Here is a 27,163-nt window from a genome sequence, read left to right on the forward strand (position 1 = left end):
CGGCGTGGTTCCATGCATTGTCTACGGCGAGGAGCAATTTGTTGCGTCAGGCGACAGCAAAAAAGCCCTGAGGTTTGTGGTGAGACAAAACAGCATCAATCAACCATAAATGCACTGTGGTCTTGACTAAGCATGCACGCAAAGGTGACATGGAAGTTTTGGATGTTTTGTTCACAGCCATTTAGCGGAAGAGGAAAACCACTGTCACTGTTGGTGTGAATTCGGCATTAGAGCCTCGCTAGAGGCAGAGGTGCTAGAGGAGGAAGGTGGATATTTGACGCTTTGCACCTGGCTGAATAATACGAGACAGTAGAGTTTCCGATTGTGGCTTTAGTGGCCTAGTCGGTGCCACTTTGTGTGATCTCTCTCAGCTGATCTCTTTTCGCGATCCTTTTTACAGTGGGCGGGGGCATTCGGGCAGGTGGCTAAATATGTCTTTTTTTACACAATAACCCGGCGATTTCTTTATTATTATTTACAGTAGCTCTACTAGCCCCCAATAACTCACATCTGGCTATCAAAGACCACAGGACCTTTTTTATTGTGTAAAAAATACATATTTAGCCACCTGCCCGAATGCCCAAGCCCACTGTATCGCGAAAATTGCTAAAACTATAGAAAGCAGTAAAAAAAATGTTTTAACACTCATCTTTTATTTACTTTAATTACAAGCTAAAACATAAACCTTGGTTGTAAAAAAACAAAGTTGTCCTTTAACCAATACGCTAGAGCAACGCTGTCTCAGGCAGGCACTGGATAAAAAGGAAAACTCCTGAACTGACTTGAGCATTTTGTTTAGGAAAATAACTGTAATTTAAGCAAAATGTAGACTATACACAAAATGAAAGCGAGACTATTAAACGCAAATGTTTTCAGAGGACCTCAATGTAAATACAATTAACTTCCCATACTTCCTCAAAAGCCCTTTTCATCTGGCTCTTTTAAGTATGCCACACATGTTGTGTGTTGCTGTGTGACACAGGGCCGAACTCTGTCCCGCGGCCCCTGAAATGCTCCTAATGAGGAAAAGCGCAGAGAGAGAGAGAGAGAGAGAACAACTGAGCGCGATTAAGAGCTTGCAGCTGTTTTTCAGACTCACAGGAAAGGGAGAAGGTGGGAGTGCATTTGGATGTACTGTTGAGCACGGTTTACTCACTCTGATGAGGGTGAAGATGTCATCCATGTAGGGACGGATGTGAACCTTCACGAAGCACACCACCATTCCCATCTGCTGGAAGAGGAACTGCAGACAACGAGAGAGAGAGAGAGAGAGAGAGAGAGAGAGAGAGAGAGAGAACAGGTGTAACCAAAATAAGTTGAGAGGTTTGAGGTTGAAGGTGAAAGTCGAGCTTGTCCCAGCCAGGGTCAAGGCTTTGTTCGACATGGTAGGGATGGGAAAATATGAACATTTCAGGTCACTATTATTGTGACCAAAATAATAGCGATTTACGATATTATCGCGATAATCTAAAATATGCTAAACACTCTTAAAATGCCACTTTTTTTAACCACTTCTTGAACCCCAGCATCCATAGTCTGGGGTGGAACATTTGCCAAAAATAGCATATCTACAAGATCGTCTATTTTTGTCAAAGAGATTTATAGAGTGAAAAAAATACCGTATCAAGTGCGGTCTTTACGGAGGTGAATTGATCCCAGTGTATGACGGAGGACAATTTCACGATAAATAAAAATCTATGCGATATGATTATTGTGAGCGTTTTTTTATCAAGATAAATGATAATAACGATTATCGTCCCATCACTAGTACATAGGTGGCTGGCTTTTGATTTCATGTCCTGGATGCTATCCACTTTGTTGATTTTGCAGGATGGAGAAATGTTTAGCTGGGATTTAAAGGAGGAGTTCACCCAAAAAATTACATATTTTCTGCTTTTGCACACCCCATGAAGCCTTGATTTCATGGATTTATTTTTGTTTTTGTGGCATTCCTAAGACAATAATTTGATGACCGTGTGTATTTCCGGTAGGAGACACAAATAATCTACTTTGTGTCTCCTACCGGATACATTAGCCGGTAGGAGACGGGAATCAAATTATTAGCTTAGGAATGCGACAAAAACAAAAAAGAATTCATAGGGTGTGCAATTGATAGAAAATAAGTCATTTTTTGGGTGAACTCCTCCTTTAAGCACAAAAGACATTTAAAAAAGGAGGTGAATGAGTACAAAACAAAGTCTTGTCCAAAAGCTTGAAGTAAAGCAAAATTTGTGGACCTTTTAGTGACATAAAACTAAACATTTTAACCTTCCACTGTCTTCTGTATGTGAGTCATTTGAAAATGTATTTCACACCTGCCCTGCATTTACCAAACCGAAGCCATTCATCCATAAAAATGATTGCATTAACTTGCACATGCATACCCAGCCATCGACTGGATTAATGTGACAAGATTAGTGATTAGATTTCTCCTCTGTAAACAGAAGATCTATTCTATTATAATATAAAATATTATATTTATGTGTATACATCAAAATAAATACAAAATCTGACTAAGATGTTTATATGCCTGCAGAAAAAAAAAGTATATACCGTATATTGCATAAACTAATGCTGTTAATTGAGGTAAGGCATAACCTGATTAAGACAGCCACCGTGGTGTTTACAGGACCATTTCATTAAGCTGTGTATTGCCTTAATTGGAGTATGATCAAATAATTGTGCATGTAAACACACAAATGAATATTTAACCCTCAAAAGTTAACATTCACCACATGCCAATATGTGAAGGACACCCGTGCTTCATGTACACAGGTAAATACGTGGGATAACCGACCATGGGAAATAAATCACCAACTAAGTGACCAAAATGAAAATCGATTACTATAATTATATTCCTACCGATTATTTGAATATTCGACCACGATATTTTCTTTTAAATTAAAAAATATATATATATATTTTTGCTTTTTTTTTTGACTGGGATTTGTTTGGGTGAAATTGTTCTGGGGATTTTCATCAAATGACAGCATTGCATTGGCCTATAAACTGATTTTCAGAAGCATGTACCGGTACATCTTTTACATTATTGTAACTAAACTATTAACACATTCCATGCCAGAGTTTAATCTCATAATGTACTCACCAGTGCCAGCGTTTTATTGTTGTTTTTTTCATGTCGCCACAGACCTCGCTAAATAAGTTAAAAGTGCGCGTTCATTTGGTTCTAAACACACAGCGGATCCGTGAGAAACGGCCAGCGAAAACAGTTTCCAAATGCGAGCCGCCATCTTGAAGATACAGCGGATCAACGCTAAACAGTGATCAGCGAGGAGAAAAACAACAACCGAGAAAATCGAGTTTTAAACAGGATCCCAGACAGGAAGCGGATACGATCGAAAAAAACGGAACCCGAATAATTCTGTTTCCGACCGGAAACCGGAAACGGAAATGGAAATGGAAATGGAAAGTGCACCTGGGGCAATTTCAATGGGAATCGGCGGTTCGCGTAGATCTACGCGACTGGCACGCTGCGGCTTTAAATAGGTTTGCGTAGATCTACGCGACTGGCATTCAATGTGTTAAAGACGTGGTGAAATAAACAATATAGCCTTTGCAACAGAACAAAAAATATATATATATATAAATATTTTTAATATTTGATTTTTATCCTACAAACTACTATTCGAATATTCGAATAGTCGGACTCATCCCTATCACCAACCAACCAACCGGCAGCCTACATTACCTACCTCTCGGATGCTGGCGTCACAGACCCGGATGACGTTGAGGAAGGTGGGCATGACCTGGGGCAGGAACTGCACGCACTTGAGCCCCAGAGACTTGAAGATGAAGGTGACGGCCTGGACCACCATGGTGTGGTGGTTGGAGAGCGAGGGGTCCCTCAGGATGCGCATGAGCGTGACGATGGCCACCGCGGGGTAGAATTCGTCCAGTGGCAGGTTTCCCATGTTCACCAGCATCTCACTGGTGCTGTAGTCCGCTGGTAGGTGACAAGAATCGACATGAGAAAGAGCATTGAGCTGCACTCATTACATATAATATTAGATTTATTCCTTATATGTCGGGCGGAAACCTTAAATGTCCAAAACTAAAGAACCTGTGTTCCAGTGGATCCAGTGTAGTTATTAACTCTCTCACTGCCAGACTTATTTCTGGCCGCGATTGCCCACTGCCAGCGATTTTTTGATTTTTTTTCTTACCTTTTTCAAGTAGTCACAGAATATTTATCTCCATTATGATCGATCCCCTGATGATTGCTAATCACTGAGGGTTATATACTGTGTGGTTTCACAAATGTCAACGAGGTCATCGCGACCTCGTTGACATTAATTGTGTGCCTTTGAAAATAGCATGTCTGGGCCAAAAATACATAGTAAAAAAGATACAGCCTTTTTCAGTAATAAGTTAAACAAGAAGTGAATGGAGCAGCAAATCTTCGGATCACGATATCTTGGGTTCTGAAATTTTTTTTTTGCTTTTTTAACTCGTGATAACTCGTTCTTGGCACTCAGGGCATTCAGAAAAATTCTCGTGATAACTCGTTCTTGGCACTCGGAGAGTTAATTAGTCACAAGCACTTGTCAATACTTTTCATTGGATCAGTAATTAGAAAACCCACTGTGAAGTGAAAGTGACTTTCCTTTCACTTTCAAGAATAGCTAAAGTTCACACTGCGTCGGGATGCATTGTGAGCTTGTAGAACTGCTATTTTCACTACTTTTACACATCACTCTTGTAGGACGGAGTAGGACATTAATTTAATTCATGCCCGACAGTAACAATTATTATAAACCAGTGGCCCTCTAATTTGTAGATGGGAGCAAGGTCCCTGTGGGCATTATGATTTTGCCTATTTGTTCCAGTTGCATTTACTGGCATAGAAAGGCTGACGGACTTCAAACAATCCATGCTATTATTGCAAACTGCACTTTGGTAATTAAGCTATTCAGGAAATAGCACAAATAAAGGGCTTGGGAGCTGCTCATGCTGCTCATGAGTCATGTAACGAGGAGCAGGTTTATAATAAACTAGGATTCTACATCATTACATCCCATTCAGCAAGCAATTGTGGAAGTCGTATACACGTTCTGAATAAATATATCTTATTTAACCCTTTAACACATCCACCGCCAAGGGCTAATCTCATAATGTACTCACCAGTGCCAAGGTTTTATTGTTGTTTTTAGTTTTTTTCAGGTCGCCATAGGCCCCGTTAAAATCCTTTAGATTGCCCGATACACTGTTTGTAAACAACGGGCACATGTCCTGGTGTCTACTCGTCGAGACCGCGTGTCAAACGGAGCCGCCATGTTTGAGTTCTGATCGTTTATGTTAACATGGGAAATGCGAGGATGAAAAACTACATGTCCTGTACAGCTTTTACAGGGCTTTTTGTGTACGACTTAGAATGAAGGCTATGGAGTTACATTTGTGTCTTTATTAACCAAACAAAAGAAAAACATTTGAGAGAGAAAAAATATAAACAGAGCAAAGAATAGTTTTGAAAGAAAATGAATTAAAACAGCAAGCAAAAAATAATAATTTGTAAGCAAAGGAAATTATATAAACAGAAAAAATTTTTTTTTAAATTAAAACAAATTAAAAACGCAATCAAAAAAATATATTTGCAAGCAAAAAAATATAAGATTTGAAAGAAAATAAAAAATAATTGAGAACAAAACTTTTAAAATTCAAGAGTAAAAAATAAGGAAAAACGGTTTAAACTACATAAAACAAAATACTTAGTAAAATGTTTGGGTAATAAAATGTGTTGTGCTAAATAAAATGTTTTTAATGTTTTTTTTCCTCATTTGCGAATGAAAGTTGTTTTTTCTGATTGCAAAATGCCTTCTCTCTCAAAACCTATGTCTTTGGTCTCAATTTTTTTTTTCTCTCTCTTGGATTTGTTTGTGTGAGGGGTTAAAGTTCAGAAGGCGGGTCCTACACTGATAGATGTAAGACACCTCTCCATTGGTCACTTGGAGTCTGAGTGACAGCTCCCCCTTCCTTATGTAGCTTGTTGAATGCAGGGATGGAGGTGTGTTACGGCCAGCATGGTTTTTTGATTATTATTATTATTAGCAGTTTGCAAAAAAAACTAAAAAACATGAAAGTATAATGCAAGGTCAGCTAAGAGTATTTAAAACCTAAGAAAGATGACTTGTTTCCATTGGGGTCCTTTGTACTCAATTCATAGAGACATTTAATGACAGACAGATATACACTACTATGCAAAACATCATAAAAACAAAAACAAAAAAAATATGTACAGTAAACAGTTTGAGTAAACAGATTGATGGAATACTTTATTAACAGTAGGATACAGAGGTACAATTGTACAATGATTGTTATAAGGATAACACAAAAAGGCTTGTTTCCATTGTGGTCCTCTGGGACTGAGGTCAGAGCTCCATTCCAGCTCTGGACGCTACACTATTCGTTACAATATTGAGCATTTTAGGCTATTAGCAATTCAGATGATTCCCTAATGTTAGGTTTCTGTTCTACTTACAGTCTGTGATCTGTATTTAAAATTGTTGTATTGTTGTTACTGTTATAGTAGGCCAGTGGTTCCCAAACTTGGGATCGGGACCCTCAGAGGGGGTCCCCAGATTAGCTTAATGGGCAACATTGTTTTCTCTCTCAACAGTAAACAAACCAACCTATACAGTATAAGTGTATACAGGGTAACACATTTCTAAAGTGACAATTTAATGACTTTTAAGACCTTTTTAAGGCATTGTGCGCTTGAAGTTCGGCTATTTTCACAATATTTATCTGTGGAACTGAGTCAAACTAAATCTAATGCCTGGGTCAGGGTGGGTGGTCCCCACTTCAAGTATGATTATTTTGGGGGGTCCCCAGTTCAAATATGATTATTTTAGGGATTCACAGCCTCGGAACCCTTTGAAATTATAAAATAAAGCTACATTATTTTATGTTATATTCGTTATTCTAATTAAGGCAAGGCTGAAGTGACTGGCCTATAGATGGGTTTCTTGTTTGTAAACATGAGAGGATGATGCGCGCGCAGTGGAGGGATGAGCCTGTAGAGGGCGCTATTACCCGCAGCAGCTCTGGCCATTGTACATTCATAAAATGAATGGTCTTCACCGGGTTTAATGAAAGTAGATTAAATGATGCAGTTTGTAATATCTTCTTTACTCAATAAAAATGATTTGTCGGAAGTTGGATCTGTTTGTATATAATAGCAGCATTATGCCTATTATGCCTATAATAGCAGCATTATGCCTATCTAAATCCCGAAAATAACAAGAGAGTGAATGGCACTTCCGGGTCGTTCTACCACCCGCATGCGCAGATTGCGCACTCTGCTCTGTGATGACGTCGCTCGGAAACCCATCTATTGGCCAGGCCCATTCCAGATAGACTGCTTTGGAAGCGTTTCGTCTGATAGTGTGCTTCAGGCTGTGAATCCCTAAAATAATCATATTTGAACTGGGGACCCCCCAAAATAATCATACTTGAACTGGGGACCACCCACCCTGACAAGCACTTGAAATTGTAGGCATTAGATTTAGTTTGACTCGGTTCCACAGATAAATATTGTGAAAATAGCCGAACTACAAGCGCACAATGCCTTAAAAAGGTCTTAAAAGTCATTAAATTGTCACTTTAGAAATGTGTTACCCTGTATACACTTATACTGTATAGGTTGGTTTGTTTATTGTTGAGAGAGAAAACAATGTTGCCCATTAAGCTAATCTGGGGACCCCCTCTGAGGGTCCCGATCCCAAGTTTGGGAACCACTGGCCTACTATAACAGTAACAACAATACAACAATTTTAAATACAGATCACAAACTGTAAGTAGAACAGAAACCTAACATTAGGGAATCATCTGAATTGCTAATAGCCTAAAATGCTCAATATTGTAACGAATAGTGTAGCGTCCAGAGCTGGAATGGAGCTCTGACCTCAGTCCCAGAGGACCACAATGGAAACGAGCCTTTTTGTGTTATCCTTATAACAATCATTGTACAATTGTACCTCTGTATCCTACTGTTAATAAAGTATTCCATCAATCTGTTTACTCAAACTGTTTACTGTACATATTTTTTTTGTTTTTGTTTTTTATGATGTTTTGCATAGTAGTGTATATCTGTCTGTCATTAAATGTCTCTATGAATTGAGTACAAAGGACCCCAATGGAAACAAGTCATCTTTCTTGGGTTTTAAATACTCTTAGCTGACCTTGCACTATACTTTCATGTTTTTTAGGTTTTTTTTGCAAACTGCTAATAATTCAATCAATCAAAAAACCATGCTGGCCGTAACACACCTCCATCCCTGCATTCAACAAGCTACATAAGGAAGGGGGAGACTAGTTGTCACTCAGATTCCAAGTGACCAATGGAGAGGTGTCTTACATCTATCAGCGTAGGACCCGCCTTCTGAACTTTAACCCCTCACACAAACAAATCCAAGAGAGAGAAAAAAAAATCGAGACCAAAGACATAGGTTTTGAGAGAGAAGGCATTTTGCAATCAGAAAAAACAACTTTCATTCGCAAATGAGGAAAAAAACATTAAAAACATTTTATTTCCCAAACATTTTACTAAGTATTTTGTTTTATGTAGTTTAAACAGTTTTTCCTTATTTCTTTACTCTTGAATTTTAAAAGTTTTGTTCTCAATAATTTTTTCTTTTCTTTCAAATCTTATATTTTTTTGCTTGCAAATATATTTTTTTTATTGCGTTTTTAATTTGTTTTAATTAAAAATATTTTTTTGTTCTGTTTATATAATTTCCTTTGCTTACAAATTATTATTTTTCGCTTGCTGTTTTAATTTGTTTTCATTCAAAACTGTTCTTTGCTCTGTTTATATTTTTTCTCTCTCAAATGTTTTTCTTTTGTTTGGTTAATAAAGACACAAATGTAACTCCATAGAAGGCAGACGGGAAACAAAAAACGTGATCGCACTTCCGGTCCGATCGGGTGGTGTTACACTGAAAATGGTCCCCCTAGAAAATTTAAAAAAAAAAAAAATTCGAAAAAAAGGAAAAAGCACCACAGCCCGTAGGCTACGGGATTGGCGCTTAACCGTTGGATTTAACGGCCCGTAGAACTACGGGCCCGGCGGTAGATGTGTTAAGACCTGAAGCCGATTCTACAAAATGTCTTCTAAATCCCAACAGTAATCTTCTGAAAAACATGTTTCTATATCAGTGGTGCTCAAACTTTTTCATGTCAAGGACCCCCAAAATTATTTGTATTTGGCCGCCGACCCCCATCTCAAAATATTTTGTTCCAGGGACCCCCCAGAAGCAAAGATTTGAGTTAAACATGTTCGCTTTTAAACAATATATATTCAAAGATTTGCACACATTTTCAAGATTTTTCAAAAATAGCAGATCTACAAGCTCGTAGCGCGGCACTCGGTGCCGCGCTATGAGCTTGTATATCTACTATTTTTGAATAGCCAAAGTGTAAAATTATGCTTTTTTTTTAGCTCAAATCAAAAAGTGACACAGATGCGTTCCAGGTCTTAATGGGTTAAACATCTGGGCGGGGGGTTCCAACAGCACGAGACTGTACAGTATGTGACGGGGGACGGGGGACGGGGGGAGCAGTCGCTTGGTCTGTCTGTCCTCGTCCAGCGAGGAGGGGATAGAGTTTTTACTGGCGAGCTGCTGTGAAAAGACCGATGTCTGGTGTTCAGCGTTTCATTGGCCCAGTGTGGGAGTACAGTTTCAAAGCCTGTAGACTCTACTGTTCTCCTCTGGACTCGAGCATAATAAATAGGACATGCAGGGCCTGAGAGGGGGGGGGGGTCTGAGTGAGCAGACAAGCCTTTGCTGCTGGATTTGGTGTTATGCGGAGGCCTTCACCAAGTCTAGATTGATGGTGGCAAGGTGATGGATGGATCACACATCTGTATCTTTTTTACGACCCAGGAAGAAGCATCAATTTTGGCCTTCGGCGAGGCAAAAAGCACCACCTTAGTAGCACAAGCCCCCGGGCTGTTAATCAAAACCTGCAACGTATCAAGTGTTTCCCTCACCAAAACACAAGTCAACCGTTGATGAAATCTGCCACGGAAAAGCACATCTTGTTATCATTCCTTGGGGGGGTGTGAGTGTCAAGTCATGTGATCTTGACCTGCTTTGGTGGGATTACGCGTTCTTAAGTCAGGTGAGGAGGAGGGGGGGGGGGGGGGGGGGGGGCGAGCCAGTGACCCCCCCCACTACAAGGAGAGTAGGCAGAAGCTGCCAAAGATGGCTAGTGCTCCAGACAGTGACCCTGACTGTAACACAATCTGCCGGCAGAGAGAGAGAGAGAGATATACAGCCCAGCGTTCCAGTCACAGCCCATTGAGCTCGAGAACAAACTGCTAAAACTATTATCCGCCAGAGCACCGATGTCACATTCCCCGATGCGCCGTCGCCGGATGAGAGAAAGGGAACTGCATTCTCCACGCGTGCAAACAACCCACATGACAGGTGTGTGTTTATATTAATACGATTTCAATGTGCTCGGCCTGCTACGCGGCACAAGGGGTCATGTTGGGAGTGAGACTGAGTGAGCACGGCAGGAGGATGGTGGTGGAGAGGCCTGGAGGAAGACTGCAATCAGATGTCGAGTTGACATCAGTTTGACATGGAACTATCTTGTCATCGTGGACACTGCCAAGGCATGAATATGCCCCTCGAGGACCCCGTCTCTGGCTTTGTCTCAGACGTTTGGGATCCAGAACTTACCTCACCTCCAGTGTGATTTATGACGTGATTTATGGACAAAATAGACATGACATAATGGACTGCTGCGAACCGTTCCCCATCAGTTGATATAAAGTTGTTGAATCATCCAGCTGGTCTATGTATGACATCAAAATACTGTTGATGTTTCAGGTATCCACGTGGCATAGGGGTAAAGTACTCGTCCATCGCTGAGGAGGCTAGGGTTGGATTCCTCCATGGTGCCTCTGGCTTGGCCGGGCACTGTAAATAACTACTGCTGCGTTTGCAGGTGTGAAGCTGGCAGGAGAGTGTGTTCCCTGTCGCTGCACTAGTGACTCCCACAGGTCTGTTGGGGTGCCTGTTCAACAGAGAGAGGAACTGGGAGGAATAGCAAGTTCCTCCGCATGCGTTATGCCCTCCCAGTGAAACTCCTCGCTGTCAGGTAGAAAGGAACAGCTGGTGACCCCATGTGTGGGAGTAGAGGAGACGCGTTAGTCTACACTCTCCCGTGGCCAACTGTGGGGGTTAGCAGTGACAGGGATTAGTATATCTCACTGTTCCAGGGGAATTGGCATAACAACTAAATGGGGGAGAAAGGGGCGCCCTGGTAACTCACGGAGTAAGCGCATACCACATAAATAAGACTGCAGTCCTTCCCGCATCTGGCTCGGGTTCGATTCCGACCTGGGGCACTTCACTGCATGTCAACCCCCCCTCTCTCTCCCACCTTTCCTGCCTCTGTTCACTGTCCTTTCAAAATAACGCATAAATTGCAAAATACATTCTTATAAATATATATAAATAAAATAATATAATAAAAGTGCAAGAGTATAGTATAATATAATATAGGATCTTGATGCGTATTGGGTGGATGGGCAGCTATCACTGTGCCACTTAAAAAAAATATGAAAAAAAATGAGTGTCAATGATATTCTCAATGAAATTTTACAATGTGTAATTTTCGTGGGAAATGGAAAATAAATTCTGATGACTCATCCTGCACTCGGAGGCACACCAAACATTTCCAGTCAATAAAATCAAGTTCAAGTTCAAAATATAATAGCTTTTGCAGTAGTCCCTCCTCCCACCTTGACGGTAGCAAGATACTAGGTTGGTGGCTTAGAGTCCCCCAAAACATGATATCCCTTTCCAACTACCGGTATACTTTGGTTAAGATCCAGGTGAAAGGAATGTATACATTTTGAAGAGGCTGGTACTCTATATGAACCAATTCCACTTGTACTCATGAGCAGTCAGTGGTTCCCAAACACAGTGGGTGTGCCATGAGACATGTCCAGGTATGCCGTGGGATTTTGTGACAACCACCACACATTACTATTGCAATATTTCTGCTATTTCTGTTATTTTTGAACATTTGAGTAAGTAGTAGTTAAACTTCATTTGGCATTCGTAAATAAAATAAAATGTTTACAGAGTGATAACTCATGTTATAGATGTTATTTTGCACGGATATGAATACAGATTTGATTTGCCCTTTGGTGTGCCATGGGAACAAAATGTTTGAAACCCACTGTTGTATATGAGCCAACTACAGATTTGTTCTAGTAAGATTACCCAATTGCATGTCTTTCTGTCCTTGAAAAAGAACGCCATTCCAACCACACTCCGCGGGTAATAAAAACCCTTCCGTTTATTGTAACTTAGAGGTTTTATTTAATTGCATATGTTTGTCATATGTCTTACGTCTCTCATGTCAGTCAAATCAAGCCCTGACTCAATAATCTGCTTCATGCAAACGAACTTCAAACAATGCATGCCATTTCATGAGGACTTGAAAGTTATCTGACCAAATATTGACTGTCAATTCCCACTCATGATGTCACCCCCCAGCCCTCCAAAAAATAAATAAACTTGACCTGAATAATTCACGTTTAATCTTTTTCTTTACTGAATGCCTGGAGAACTATCAGTATAAAGTGGGTCACCATAAATCAGATCACTGTACTGCAACAGATCCCAGACCCCTTGTGGCAATTATTTCTTCCCACTCAGCTGGCAGGCTCTCGTTCTGGAGTCGATTTGAGCGACCTCCCACAGTTTGAGAACCCAAAGCCACAGAGTCCATGTGCGAAGATCTCTCAAATTGTGTTTTGTCTTGAAGAGTGTAGATAATTAACAACAAGCCGTTCTACAAGCTTGACATGTGAGCTTATATCTCACAAGACTGTAGCCACAACATGCAGCATTGCGACGCATTGCACAGCTTGTAGATCGGTTATTTCTCAAATAAGTAAGGATGTCACATTTTAAAGTTGTCACAGTTTAATGTGAGGTACGACAGTCTAGTCATGAAGCATAATGAGATCATTTGTTGGCTGAACCGATCTGTAGTTGGTTCAGGTCAGCCAGATTCAGCACCTCAGGCAACTAAATATGAAGATCGTTTCTCTCTAGTGTAATATAAGTAGTGGTCCAGTGGATGATCTGTGAGTGTGTATGCAAGAGCGCATGAGTGACTGTGTGTGTGTGTGTGTGTGTGTGTGTGTGTGTGTGTGTGTGTGTGTGTGTGTGTGTGTGTGTGTGTGTGTGTGTGTGCGTGTGCGTGTGCGTGTGCGTGCGTGCGTGAGCTTGAATTACACAGTGGCTAGTGGGGGAGCTCTATTTACAGGGTACTGTACACATGCATTAGGGATGTGCATGACAAATCATAATCAAATGAGACAATTCTACTGTTCTGGCAAATTTTTTCTTTGAATACCCCCACACACACTCAGGGAAGAAAATGAAAATAAGATAATAAGAGACAAACTGAATGCTGTTATTCTCTTTACTGGAATAGATCATTATAATGAAAGGGTACTACACAAAAAACAGGCACTTAAGAATCATCATCATCCGTTTATACGTCTGGAGACTCCCATCCAGGACAGGCTTCAGACGCGCTTAAGAATAATCCTTCATAAATTTGATTGGGTAGTATTAGTTGGCCAACAATAAATCAATATATAGTCATAGCAACGTAAGATTTAGTGGCGAGTGCCGTCCATGCGTCTGTGGTTAGAGCAGCTTTAGGACAGTTGTGCAGTTTTGTGCAGTTCCTTAAGTTTACACTTACAGTAGCGTACCGGGGTCCCACTGGGCTCTATACTAGACACCTTGTTTGCCTCAACACCAAATCTCTCAACGCATTGTGAGCTTGTAGATTGGCTATTTTCGCCAAATGTTTGCCCCAGAATAGGGACACTAAGTTCACAGAAAGCTCAATTAAAGCTCAAACTGGATCTAACACATTTTCCAGCCAGCTACTTAATGGAAGTAAAGTATTTAACACGTTAATTAGTGGTAGATGTGCTTGGTTCTATGGGACTCCAGGGCCACAATATTGTTATATTTACTCTGTTGGATTCACTGTATGTATCATGTACTGTATGTGGACATAATGTATCAAATAATCAAATGCTGCTGACCGCCACAAAATCTATCAAATTAAAATCAAAACAAGCGGCATGTTAAGGAGCTTTGTATTCTGCAAATATAAACCGCAGTTAAGTTTCACCTTCATTTTTAATGGATTGACTTTTAAAAATAAAAGGCTTTGCTCTGAAATCATAGCTGATAAAGAGACAACTAGGAAACCACAAGGCAGCGGGAAACATTTCCAGAAAGACAGATGACTAACTGCGTTTGGAGGCTGTTCACCTTGTAGACTCTCTCTGTAATGACTAATGAGACAGTTGGCTTCATTCACTGTGTTCATAAATATGACAACACGCTACGGTTAACCACGGATAGCCACAAACACTCCAAGTGTATACGTTTTGAAAGAACTAAAACAAAACAACAACATCCCTAATGAAGGCACTAAAAAAGCGGAACGTCTTACATTTGCTGTATGTGTAATTCAATATCTAAATTTTCCACAATTACACAATGATTGAGGAAAATATCACTGAAAGTCAAGACTTTGAAATAAACGTGTAATCAATTATCGCATAATTATGGTTTCATTTGCTGATCAAAAAGAACCTTGAATATAATGTCATTGCCTGCGGTCGCCAAAACAAGTGCTGCCATTTGTTGTCCCCACCTCTTCATGACCAGTGACCAACCAATCACAGTTCAGTCATCTAGTCACATGATCAGCCAGCTACTTTACGCAACAGTTAATCGAACCAATGGATTTGATCGATCATAAAAATAATAATAAAACAATCGATGAGAAAAGCAGATCTACACACTGTACATAGTGAGCTTGTAGATTGGTTACTCTCACAATTATTTCACAACACCATTGTGCGATGAATTATAAAATAACATTTAAGTGGTTAATCGATACACAGATTTTTCGATTAATCGAAAAACTCATTGACAGAATAATCGCTAAGAAAATAACCGACAGTTGCCTAATGTGTCAAGCAGGCAGGACATATAATAAGGTTAGTGCTAAAACCAGGACTGACTGATTGACTGGCATTTCACCAATAAAAGCCTCAGGGATACAGGACAGATAGATTGATGATGCAGGGGTAGATTTGTCTGCTGACTCAGATGCAAAATAACGTGTTTGATGTTGGCAAAACGACCGATCATCGTCTTTCACCTGGACATATTTTGGTCCTTAAAACAAATGACAACGGGAACACAACTGTAACAAAAACTGGAACTCAAAGTGAGTTCATTTTATCCAATCCAACAAATACAAAATGAACTGCGTCAAAGTGCCAAGGCTGGAACAGTAGCTCCCTACCTCAACGCAAGCATGTATATACAGAAGGAACGCAGTACAGTGCGTCCCCTTGAAATCACAGCAACAACTTCCATGTAAAGAACAGCTCTACAATGTGAAGGTGTGGATGAGACTCTCAAGAGAATCTCACGTTGATTTCAGAGAATTCTTCACTGGTCTAACACCGCACTGATTTACAAGCACCAAAGGATAAACTGTCCATGCTGATGTTGAGGACACGCAAAACTGCAAGAAGACAAAACGTTTCTCTCAAAATCATAGAGAGATCATTATCTAGGATCAATAATCATGACGTGTGTGTGTGTGTGTGTGTGTGTGTGTGTGTGTGTGTGTCCTATCCTACCGGAGTCTTGACTGGTCTTGGACTCAGACAGGCTGACAGCGGAGGCATCTCGTGACTGGTCGATCATTCCTATGTTGACCTTGTGCTTGTAGGGATCCAGGGCCCCCAGCAGGCCCAGCACACGGATAGCCTGGTGGACACACACACACACGGACGCACACACACACGGACACACACACACGCACACACACACATTGACATCTTGTAATACTATCAAATCTTATAAAAAAAAGACTTATTTGTTACGCAGATGTTCCTACTTAAAGTGTGGTTTAATAACAAGCTACTAACCCAAACTCAGTAGAAAACATTAGGCACCATTTTGGACGCCTACCTCTGACTTCAGGAGCATTATGAGATTTCCCTTTGCATCTGAATATTTGTGACACTGCATGACATCCATTTCAAACATAATGCGCTACCTCAGTGACAGGCTGGGTTGAAAGGTTTGACTTTGCCAACGCTTAGATCACTCAACCGCATTCAACCTGCCATCCCTATTTTGTCATTAAAGGTGAAAATCTTCAAATTACTCAATATACAGTAGCAGACCTACAAGCTCACAACAGGCCACGATGCAACGCATTATGAGCTTGTAGATGTGCCATATTCACTTTTTTTTTTTTTTAATAGGGCTTAAGTCAGGGGAAAAACCTCCACTTTCCCTTTGGAAATGTGGCAGGCTCTTACATATTCCTGTGATTATGACTCGCGGGTCAAAGTGGATGCGATTGAACAGACCTGCATTTGTTTGGCGAATGTCGCCGCCAGCTTGGGTTTGGCATGGAAACGATCGATGGTCGTGTTGCCACCGAGTTGTCATTGCCGCTAGGAAAACAAGGGGCTGGTGCCAGGGCTGAAGGCAGGGACAACATACCTCTCTCCTAATGCCCTGGTTCTGTTCCGTCTTGAGGAAGTTGAGCAGCACCTCCAGGAGGGAGGGGTACTTTCGGTAGGGCTCCACCACGTAGCCCGTACTGGCCACCTGCTGGCCCAGTGTCCACAGCGCCACCTAGTGGGAATTCCACATGGTAGAGCTTAGCGTCCCAGATCATTACGCATTGATTACAGGTAGAATTAAGAATTATGCCACACTGAATTCACACTGCCCACTCTAAATTGTTATAATTACAATGATGACTCTATGGACTAGAAAAACATGCACTTGATAAAAGTATCTAACTCAGAATCATGCCACTCAGAGTCACAAGTCGGTTATTTTTCAAAAAAACATGAAAACATTACGAGATGATGAGACAGAGGGCGGGGAGGGCGTTTGTACTGAACGTTGACAGATTCCATGTGTTTCTTTTCACAAGAAAAGCCTGGCATTAAACAACTGAACTCGCAAGCTCTGGTTATGTCTTTGAAAGAAACATAGTGTACATACTGTAGTGTTTCTTTCAACCAATGTGATGGCACAAAAAAACTTGACTGACTGAATCATTCTTTTCGAGACATAAATTTAAAAGATTTAGTGCAAGGTAAAGTTTTGAGGTAAGGATTACTACGATGTGCTGGAGATAATAGTGGAAAATATGGGAACCATATGAACCCCGCCAATCACTTTCTGGACATACCTGTCTCTTGGCCAATGAGGAGGAGTCCTGAAGCATGTCCATGATGATGGGGAAAAGCTCGTCCATCCACTTCCGCATCTCCAGGCCGCTCACCTGTCAGCGCAGGTACAGGCGAACCAATCAGAACAAGGAAAGACACCTGCTTCCCCCTTTTTTTTAGCATTCATGGAATCCATCAAAGTTAAACCTTTACACCACCTTTGGAGGTTTAGATTTTTTATGCAAACCATGTGAATCCTTTGATTGTGTTTTATAGCAGTTATTATGTATTCATCTTGCTCTTTATTCTTCACTAAAGTCCTTTGTAACGTCTGTTTGCGCTGAGACATCTAATGGAGCCTGCCATCTCTTGTCTTCTGTTTGCCCCTTCCCTCTCTTTGGGTATCCTACCATGCACAGCAAAGTGTTCATTTGACTCTGAGGGTCATTACAGTACTCACAAGATTATTTTTATTTTTTTAATGAACACTCAGGGGTTCACTGTGTGGCTCTTAACCCATTAACACATTGAGTGCCAAAAACGGTCCGGGACGTTTTTCATAATCCAAACGAGGTGTGCCAAGAAACGGTTATAACCGTTTTTGGAAAAAAATATATATATTTTTTCCCTTCACAGCACCAGGAGATATCATTTTTCAAAGATTTAGACTTTAATCCACTTCCTGGTTAACTTATGACTTCAAAAGCCTGTATCTCGGCTCCTGTGTACTTTTTTTTTTACTATGTATTTTTGACTATTTTTGACTATTTTCAACTGGCTGCAACTATGGAACGGATTACCGAATGTTTAAAAAAAAATCCCCCGATTGTACGAGACCTCTATGTGTGTAATGAGGGGATCAGCGTGAGGACGGTGATCACTGAAAATATTTTGTGAATACTTGAAAAAGGTTAAAAAATGGTTAAAAATCCAGGCACTGACTGTACCCTGTTTTTAAAAAAAACCTGGCACTCAATGTGTTAAGACCTGGGACGCATCTGTGTCATTTTTTTGATTTGAGCTAAAAAGCATTATTTTACACTTTGGCTATTCAAAAATAGCAGATATACAAGCTCATGGCGCGGCACCGAGTGCCGCGCTATGAGCTTGTAGATCTGCTATTTTTGAAAAAACTTGAAAATGTTTGTAAATCTTTGAATATATATTTTTTTAAAGCGAACATTTGTAACTCAAATCTTTGCTTCTGGGGGGTCCCTGGAACAACATATTTTGAGATAGGGGTCAGCGGCCAAATACATATCATTTTGGGGGTCCTTGACATGAAAAAGATTGAGCACCACTGATATAGAAACATACGTTTTTTCAGAATACTGTTGGGATTTAGAAAACATTTGTAGAATCGGCTTCAGGTCTTAATGGGTCAACCTTGGCTCATTGTTCTAGCGGGGGGGGGGGGGGGGGTTGTCCTGCACTGCTCCTCACACTGTCCTGTGTCCTGCTTGCTCCTCTCTGGGGACTGATTTCTCTCCTGGGGCAGGGCTCTCTGAACTGAGCTCAAGACTCCTCGTTTCTGCAAGGGACATGCTCAGTTTTCGGGTAAAAAGAAAAAGGAATTCAAGATGAAACTCTGCATATCTGCTTTGTGGGGAATTGTTGTGCAATGTAAACCATCACATTCACTATGTTCTCCAGCCTGATGTCTTGAACACTTGATTCTTATCGTTCTTATTATTGCAGACAGCAACTGAAGAGCTACATAAGGTGGCAAGCAAACATCCTTTTATCCTGTTTTAACTGAGACTTAGCTAAGATTCCTAAGTAAGTGTGGTCAGTTTAACAAAACAGCCTTAAGTTATTAACTTAAGCTTTTTCTTCACAGACCGATCCTGAAACAGAATTTGGCAGCATGAACAACAAAACAAATGCTTACGGTTCAAATTCTGTTATTCAAGGTCTATTTCCCTTTCTAGTTCAGAATGGAATAAAACATGGCAGTCAAAAGCCTACAGTACCTGGGCCAGCTCTCCAATGGTGGCCAGGACACTGATCACCACGCCAGGGTTGGGGTCCGGGTCTTTCAGCTTCAGGATAAGAGCCTGAATGGTAGGGAGAGAGGTGAAAGGTTGCCTTGAGTGAATGGGAACACAACATCAAGCGATGAAAAACGCATCACAGAGTTGGAACGGCAAGACTGCCATATCAGATACAGTCTGAATTGGCCTAACGACTAAAAAGAAAAAATAGGAATAAAAGAGATTGGAAAAGTGTGGGGAGTGAGTTTGAGGGAGAGACGAGTGGAATGCCATACATCATCATTCAAAGGGGCAGGTGACTGGCTACAATCCTAGTTATTGATTTGTTGCAAACAACAGCTTGTCTTGTACAAAGATGATACTGTACATACTAGACAGAGCCAATTGTCTGTCTGAATTGGACATGGTTTTTATGCTTTCTGGGGTGTAGAGCAACCAATACTATTCTGAAAATGACAGGGATGGTCTAATTTCGTGGCCATCACTTTATGGAAAACTGACGTACCCAACTTCACCACAGGTTTATTTTCTCCCTTTGAGAACTATACAATATTTATTTGAGCAACACATTTAGTGGAACGTAAACAATCACTCCATAATATTCCCAACTTAGATCACTTTTATGATAAAACACATTTTGTACTTTTGATCTGTGGACCCTTATGAATATAAATTGGCACGGTTTGGATATCCAAAGTTGCCACAAAATCTATAAATATTCACTTCAAAACAAGCCGCACACATTAGGGGGGAAAGGCATGCTTTGTATTCTAGACAACTAGGAAACCACAAGGCAGTGGAAAACATTTCCATAAAGACAGATGACTGTTTATATGTGCTTTATTTGGACTCTGTTCACCTTGCATGCTCTGTCCGTAATGAATCAGTTGGCTTTGTTCAAGTACTGATGTCAGTGCAGTAAATCTCCACCGTTGCAGGAAATGGACCATAGGTATGAAGCCAAGATGTTTAAGGCACTGATAACCTGTCTATTAACCATGCAAAACATTGCAATAAAGAGGGGTTTAATGGGCTGAACTTGAAACAAGCTATTTGTTTAGTGTATTTGAACGATTTTTATTCTCAATTCTTATCATTTTGGCGCCGTTGATTTTCCTTGGGCACTGGCTGAAACCTTTTTGGGGGCGCCAGAAAATTCCACTGTAACGGGTGGATTTCCGTCATAAATAAAAAGTGTTTATTGCAGATATAAGTTCTCGTCACTGACATTCTGTTCATGATATTGAGAGCACACAACAATCAGTGGTTCTCAAAATGGGGTCCAGGGACTACCAGGGGTCCTTGAGGGGATCCCAGGGGAACCAAATGGACCTGTGCAGCTCTGTAACTCAAGAGTATACAAATGGGTCCATTTGTATACTCTGAGTTATGGGGGTGTGCGGTCCTAATGACATACCAAATAGGGGGTCCTTGGAATTAAAGTGCATGAACCCCCATATTGCGTAGGAAGCCGGCTCGTCAGCCACTACACACACTGCTAGCTGGCGCCGAACGGGCGCCTTGTCATACCTTGAGGATGGGTTCCATGTACGGGCGTATGAGGCGGGGAGCGTTGGAGACCAAGTGACCCAGCATGCGAGCGCTCTGCTCCTTGTTCCTGCCCACGCCGCTGTGCTCCAACTCTGTCAGGATCTGCACACAGACCACAACCATGTCACAGAGAGGAGGAGGGGAGGAGAGGAGATAGACCAAGTTGAGCATTATGTGTATGGCTGAATGCATTCTTTACTAGAACAGACTAGAGTTTGGTTTCTGAACCTCTGCTGCCCTCTACAGGCAATAAGGAGTCTCCCTGAAAACTTGCAAACCATGAATTTGAAAGCACGGGTGAGTCCTGTATGTCTCTGTAGTCTGTACCCTGTTGTTGTTTCCAAAACCATGAATGAAAGGAACCCTAGTGTCCCTGATATGGTCATTTCAGAATTATGCAAACATTTGGCAAAAAGAGGGAAACAGTCCCCGAAAATAGCCAACAGATCATATATTTTTGTCGTAGAGATTTATATAGAGGGAAAAAAATTGTGGGCAAAGATAAAACACCTGGGCAACACCGTCAACAAAGTATACAGCGTCTAAGTGGTTACGGGTCAGGTGTGATTTCCTACCTGAATGAGCATCTTGCGCAGAAAGGGCATGACGAAGGCCGGGTTCATGCTGCTGAGACGGCCTATGGTGCAGATAGCCAGCTCTCGGATCTCAAACACTTCGTCGTTGAGGGCCACAAACAGAGCCTGCAGGTTCTCTGCCTGGGCCAGGTGGGCGTCAAAGCGCTCATCCAGAGACGCCAGTACGCAGTAGCGGATGTCGGGGTCTGGAGGACAATGGACACAAGAACTTCAGACAGAGCTTCAATCAGAACTTCAACGTATTGGCCCCCGGAACAAGGAATTTGAATTGGTGGTATGCTCTCTGTGTTCACACGTTATCACAAAGTAAAGAGATAAGTAATACAAATGCAAGGGCAATAGACAAAATATTACTGTAATAGGAATAAGGAAATCTGGTGATCCGGGATCTTTATTACACAGGTCTTCATCGGGGCGAAAATGAATGTAATAGCAAATCTGACAACCATTGTCTTTAACCCATTAAGACCTGGAACTGTGACATTTTTTTATTTGAGCTAAAAAGCATTATTTTACACTTTGGGCTATTCAAAAATAGCAGATATACAAGCTCATAGCGCGGCACCGAGTGCCGTGCTACGAGCTTGCAGATCTGCTATTTCTGAAAAATCGTGAAAATGTGTGCAAATCTTTGAATATATATATATTTTTAAAGCGAACATTTTTAACTCAAATCTTTGCTTCTGGGGGTCCCTGGAACAACATATTTTGATGGGGGTCCGCAGCTAAATACATATAATTTTGGGGGTCCTTGACATGAAAAAGATTGAGCACCACTGATATAGAAACATACGTTTTTCAGAATACTGTTGAGATTCGGTAGAATCGGTCTCAATGGGTTAAATAATCAAGGCAAAATATGACTGCAGCATTTTTAAAGGATGTGTACAGAATGTTACAACGAACATTGCACAGGCTGTAGCGTTATTTTTAGGATACTGCACTTAAGACATAGATGTATCAACTTTACTATTCATACAACCCAACTGTGCTTGTCTACTCCAATGTTGCTGCATGTGCCATTTGCTTGTAAATGTCTGCAGAGATGATAGTACGTTCTTATCCCATGAGAACCGCCAGTCATATCTGAAAAGTTGTGTGATTCATATTCACATTCGTCATTTGAACGGTTTGCTGTGTGACTCTCGGTCAGACTGTCTGAACCCACTCTCGCCGCTAAAACAGGGGTCTTCAACGTTTTCAGGCCAAGGACCCCCTAGCTGAGAGAATAATGTAGCAGGGACCCCCTCTATATTGTATGCAATTGTGATTTAGATTAAACTTTTTTTGTTTACTTGGTCTGCTCTTTTTTCCGTCTACACCTATACCTCTTTGCCAAAAATAGCCGATCTACAAGCACACAACGCCTCGCGCGCGTTGTGAGCTTGTAGATCTGCTATTTTTGGCTAAAGTTCTCCTCAGAAAAAGGGATGCCAGGGTTCAAGTGGTTAAAGATGGGGTGCCATGATATTTTTCAACCCTAAAACCTGATCATAAGGTATTATTATTATGTAAGGATTTTTTTCAACAAAAAAAAAGTGTACAGTAAGTGTTAAAATGTTGTTTTTATGTGGACACGCCTCCAGTTCATTAAGTATACCTGGTTCTCACCTTAGCACCTCCTCCACCACCTTAGCACCACCCACCTGTCCTAGTCCCTCCTCCTCCTCATGCCCACACCTGTTGTGTTATGATAATGAGGGGGAGGCTATGGCTTTGTGATGTCACTAAAGCGCTGTTTCTCTATTGGCACGTTTGACCCTCAAGGTTTCAGCCTCCAGGAAGAAACTCCAAATAGTCAGAGAAGACATAAAACACCATAAAAACACCACCGGGGGGCTTAATGAAGTTCTATCAACCTCATAGACACATGCAAAACAGAAAAAGTGCAAAAACATGGCACCACCTCTTTAAGGTAAAACAAATAATCCTATCACACAAAGATTCGGCGGACCCCCTGTAGTAACTCTGAAGACCCCCTAGGGGTCCCGGACCCCCTGTTGAAGACCCCTGCTCTAAAACTTGACCATGTCTTCTCCGAGTTGGTTATTCTCTGAGGTCCTCGATAAGGACTAATGCTTGATTCACACGCCGTGTGCCAAAAACAGCAGATCTACGGTAGAAGCTTACAGCTTGTAAATCTGTTTTCCGCTCGTTTTGTCTGCACGACACTGTTGTGCGACAAAGCAGAAGACAGGTGGTTAATCGATTTGTTGACGTGTACAAAATGTAAAAAAATATTAATTGAAAAAAACCTTCTCGATCATTCGATTAACTAATTGAGTGCCATTCACGTGTTTCACGTGTTTTACAGCTATGGTGCAACGTGCCAATCACGTGTTTAAAAAAAAAAAAAAAAAAAAAAAAGAATTTTGGAATTTTTGTTTCAGATAGGGGTGTGCCGATATATCGTCCCGCGATATATCGCGATACGTTTTTGTGACGATATGTATCGTTTAGGGGGAAAAAAATATCGTTTTGAAAAAAAGTTTTTTTTCTTTACAATAATAATAATAAGGCATGCAAACAGCCCCGAGGTGAAAAGGGTGACAACATGTTGTTGTTTTTTCGGGTCAGGTGTCACACTATTGCCCTATTTGGATTCAAAACGGCTATTGTAGCTGAAAAGCTACAAGTTTGCGTCTGAATAATGCAAAAACAGAATTATTTGTTTGCATTTTTTCTCCCCCATATATTTTCATAATAAAAAAGTGCGTATCGTATCGTATCGTTTGGTGAAATTAGTGTATCGGTACACCCCTAGTTTCAGAACCCAATATATCAGTATCTGAAGATTTGCAGCTCCATCCACTCCTTGTTTAACTTATAACTGAAAAAGGGTGTATCTCGCTTCCTAAGCACTTTTTTTTTCCTTTTTAAAAAAAAATCGCACTGGCCAGAAATGGACAGAAATAATTCTGGCTCTCAGTGAGTTAATCTAAAAAGTTATCGATAGAATAATCGCTAGGATAAATAATCGATAGTTGCAGGACACTACTACAGCCGTCTTTTCCCTTTTGTCTTACCGGGATCGGTGATGCCGACCACCAGCAGCTTGCTGAGGACGTCGGCCACCACCTGCACCGCCGTCTGGCTGACCACGTGGCCGTGGCCGCTGATCAGCTGGATGGAGGGGGTGAGCAGGCGGGAGCAGGTGCGAGCCGCCTCCATGCGGATCTCCTTGTGCTCGCTGTTGAGGAAGTGGTCGGCACAGTGGCGCACAAACTGGGTCAGGGAGTGTCCTAGAAAGCGAAGGAAAGAGGGTTCGTGATTTTTGTGGTCTATGGTTACACACATCTGGAATAGTGACCCATAGTACGATTATCGTCTTATTCATTGATACATCAGAGTAATAAGAGTAAATCTCAGAATAAATATAGACCACTTTTCCGTGAATGATTTTACTTTTAGACACCACATTTGCTTAATTGTTAAAACATTATCGAACATGAATGATTGCGTCAATGAATGTTGGCAAACCATCATTGCTTGTTAACCCATTCAATCCGAGAACGCATCAGCATTATGTCATTTTAGATTATTTTATACTTTGGCTATTCAAAAATAGCAGATCTACAAGTTCATAGCACGCTACGAGCTTGTAGATCTGCTATTTTTGAAAAATCCTGAAAATGTGTGCAAATCTTTGAATATATAAATATTCATATTCATAGCGCTCATAAAAAAATATGAGCGCTATGAGCTTGTATATCTGCTATTTTTTGAATAGCCAAAGAAATCTGAAAATGACAAAGATGCGTTCCCTGTCTTAAAGGGTAAATACTCACAGATGTTTGAATTTCACTGGCAAATTAAGTCCCCGTTTCTAATCAGCCCGTACTTTAAAATCCACATTCCAATGAAACGATAACGTATGGGTTTTTATAATTTGTTGTCGTGCACGTTACCTTCAAACTCAAAGCTGCCGAGCGTGCGGAGGGCCAGCGTGATGCTGCCCACGTCGCTGGCCTCGGGGATGTTGGTGAGGCTGGGCGAGGCCAGCTGGTGGGCCAGGCCTTTGGGCATGCCCGGGTGACGCAGGGGCTTGTGCATCAGCACCAGGGACAGCATCTTGAGGAGGCCGTCCTGGATGTCTTTCTTCAGCTGGGGGATCTGGCGGCTCAGGTCGTACAGCACCGCCGTCAGGGCAGGGCTGGAGGGAGGGGACCGTTTACAAACTGTTTAGAACCGTTTAGAACAGTGCTTTTCAACCTCTTTCATGCCAAGGACCCCTAAATTGATATACATTTGGCCGCGGACCCCCTTCTGAAAATGTTTTGTGCCAGGGAGGGACCCCCCAGAAGCAAAGATTTGAGTTAAAAAATGTTCGCTCAACGATATGCACGCATATTCAAGATTTAAAAAAAAATAGCAGATATACAAGCACGTAGCTATGAGCTTGTATATCTGCTATTTTTGAATAGCCAAAGCTAAGTGGTTAAAACGATTGTGATGCTATGTTAACTCATTTCGCTGGGGACCCCCTGGTACCCCCCCCCCAAGGACCACTGGTGGTCCCCGGTCCACTGGTTTAGAACACTGGCTGTTCTCCAACCATTTCATGTCATAATATCCCCAAACTGATGAATTTGGCCACGGACCCGCATCAGAAAATATTTTGTGCCAGGGAAAATAGCAGATCTACAAGCTTGTAGATCGGCTATTTTCAAATAGCCGATGTACAGTAAGGGTACATAAGGGTAAAAGAGTTTAAACTGATTGTGATGCTATATCAACTAATTCAGCTGGGGACCCCCTGGAATCCCCTCAAAAGACCCCTGGGGGTCCCCGGACCCCACTTTGAGAACCACAGGTTTAGAAATACCAGCGGGTGACATCAACATGTTAAGCGGAGTTTTCCTCCTCACAATCCCACCCTCATCCTAATTATACAAACTCATTACCGTCCTTCATTAAACCTAATGATGTTACCTAATGATACATCCAATCTACCAGCTTATTTACATGCACATTGATAATGATTCCCTGAAATACACCAATTAAAGAAATGGTCACACTGTAAGCCAGGTCTTAAACACTTAAGCCCTAGATACTTTATCATACAAATAGCGAAAATAGCCGATCTACAAGCTCACATTGGGTCGCAATGCCTGAGCTTGTAGATGCTATTTTCAAAAGTATTGAACATTAGGTAATTAGAGTTGAAAACTCATAATCATCCCGTGACTATTAGGTTGTTCTATCAAACAAGCCTAGTAAGCACTTTAACTGACCTGATTATTCAGAGTCATCGGGGTCATGTGCACATAAGCACAGTCTATCCAGTGCCTTGCTAGTGGACCCATGGTGTCTGAGTGTATCCCTAGGAGAAAACCTAGTGTCCTACCTGAGACCCACAGCCAGCATGGGCTCCAGCAGCTCCTTGATATCAGGCTGGATGCTGGGACCCATGGCCCTGGACAACATGCTGATGCACGTGAACACTGTGGCATCCACCTGCATGGTCTTCTGCCTCCTGCTCGCACACCCACGTGCACACACACACACACACACACACACACAGGCACACACACAAACAAACAAAGAATTTGCATCGAATGAGTGTAAGGATATTTGAATTATAATTACATACGTATGTTGATTATTAGGGCCGCAACAGTTAATCAAACTAATCAATTGAATTGATTATATATTACAAAATAAATAAGTAAATATGGGGTAGAAAAAAAGTAAAAAATGTTGGGGTCTTTTTCTGCCTTTATCGA

The 27,163-nt window shown here is 41.3% G+C and overlaps 1 protein-coding gene across 4 annotated transcripts in view; it reads right to left on the reverse strand.

Moving 5' to 3' along the window:
- Nucleotides 1-27,163, reverse strand: part of mtor (mechanistic target of rapamycin kinase) — a 155,244-nt gene that overhangs the window by 117,566 nt on the left and 10,515 nt on the right. For all 4 annotated transcript variants that reach the window (XM_080445025.1, XM_080445024.1, XM_080445023.1 and 1 more), the window contains exons 10-20: nucleotides 26,785-26,913; nucleotides 25,346-25,590; nucleotides 24,464-24,679; nucleotides 21,417-21,622; nucleotides 20,821-20,943; nucleotides 19,270-19,353; nucleotides 17,317-17,409; nucleotides 16,614-16,748; nucleotides 15,737-15,866; nucleotides 3,714-3,964; nucleotides 1,157-1,243 (exon numbers count right to left, since the gene is read on the reverse strand). In XM_080445025.1, the coding sequence (XP_080301151.1) occupies nucleotides 1,157-1,243; nucleotides 3,714-3,964; nucleotides 15,737-15,866; nucleotides 16,614-16,748; nucleotides 17,317-17,409; nucleotides 19,270-19,353; nucleotides 20,821-20,943; nucleotides 21,417-21,622; nucleotides 24,464-24,679; nucleotides 25,346-25,590; nucleotides 26,785-26,913 (1,699 nt within the window). The remainder of the gene's footprint in view (nucleotides 1-1,156; nucleotides 1,244-3,713; nucleotides 3,965-15,736; nucleotides 15,867-16,613; nucleotides 16,749-17,316; nucleotides 17,410-19,269; nucleotides 19,354-20,820; nucleotides 20,944-21,416; nucleotides 21,623-24,463; nucleotides 24,680-25,345; nucleotides 25,591-26,784; nucleotides 26,914-27,163) is intronic.

The sequence above is a fragment of the Gymnoscopelus braueri genome (genome assembly GCF_963280865.1).
Source record: "Gymnoscopelus braueri genome assembly, chromosome: 12".
Lineage (NCBI taxonomy): Eukaryota > Metazoa > Chordata > Actinopteri > Myctophiformes > Myctophidae > Gymnoscopelus > Gymnoscopelus braueri.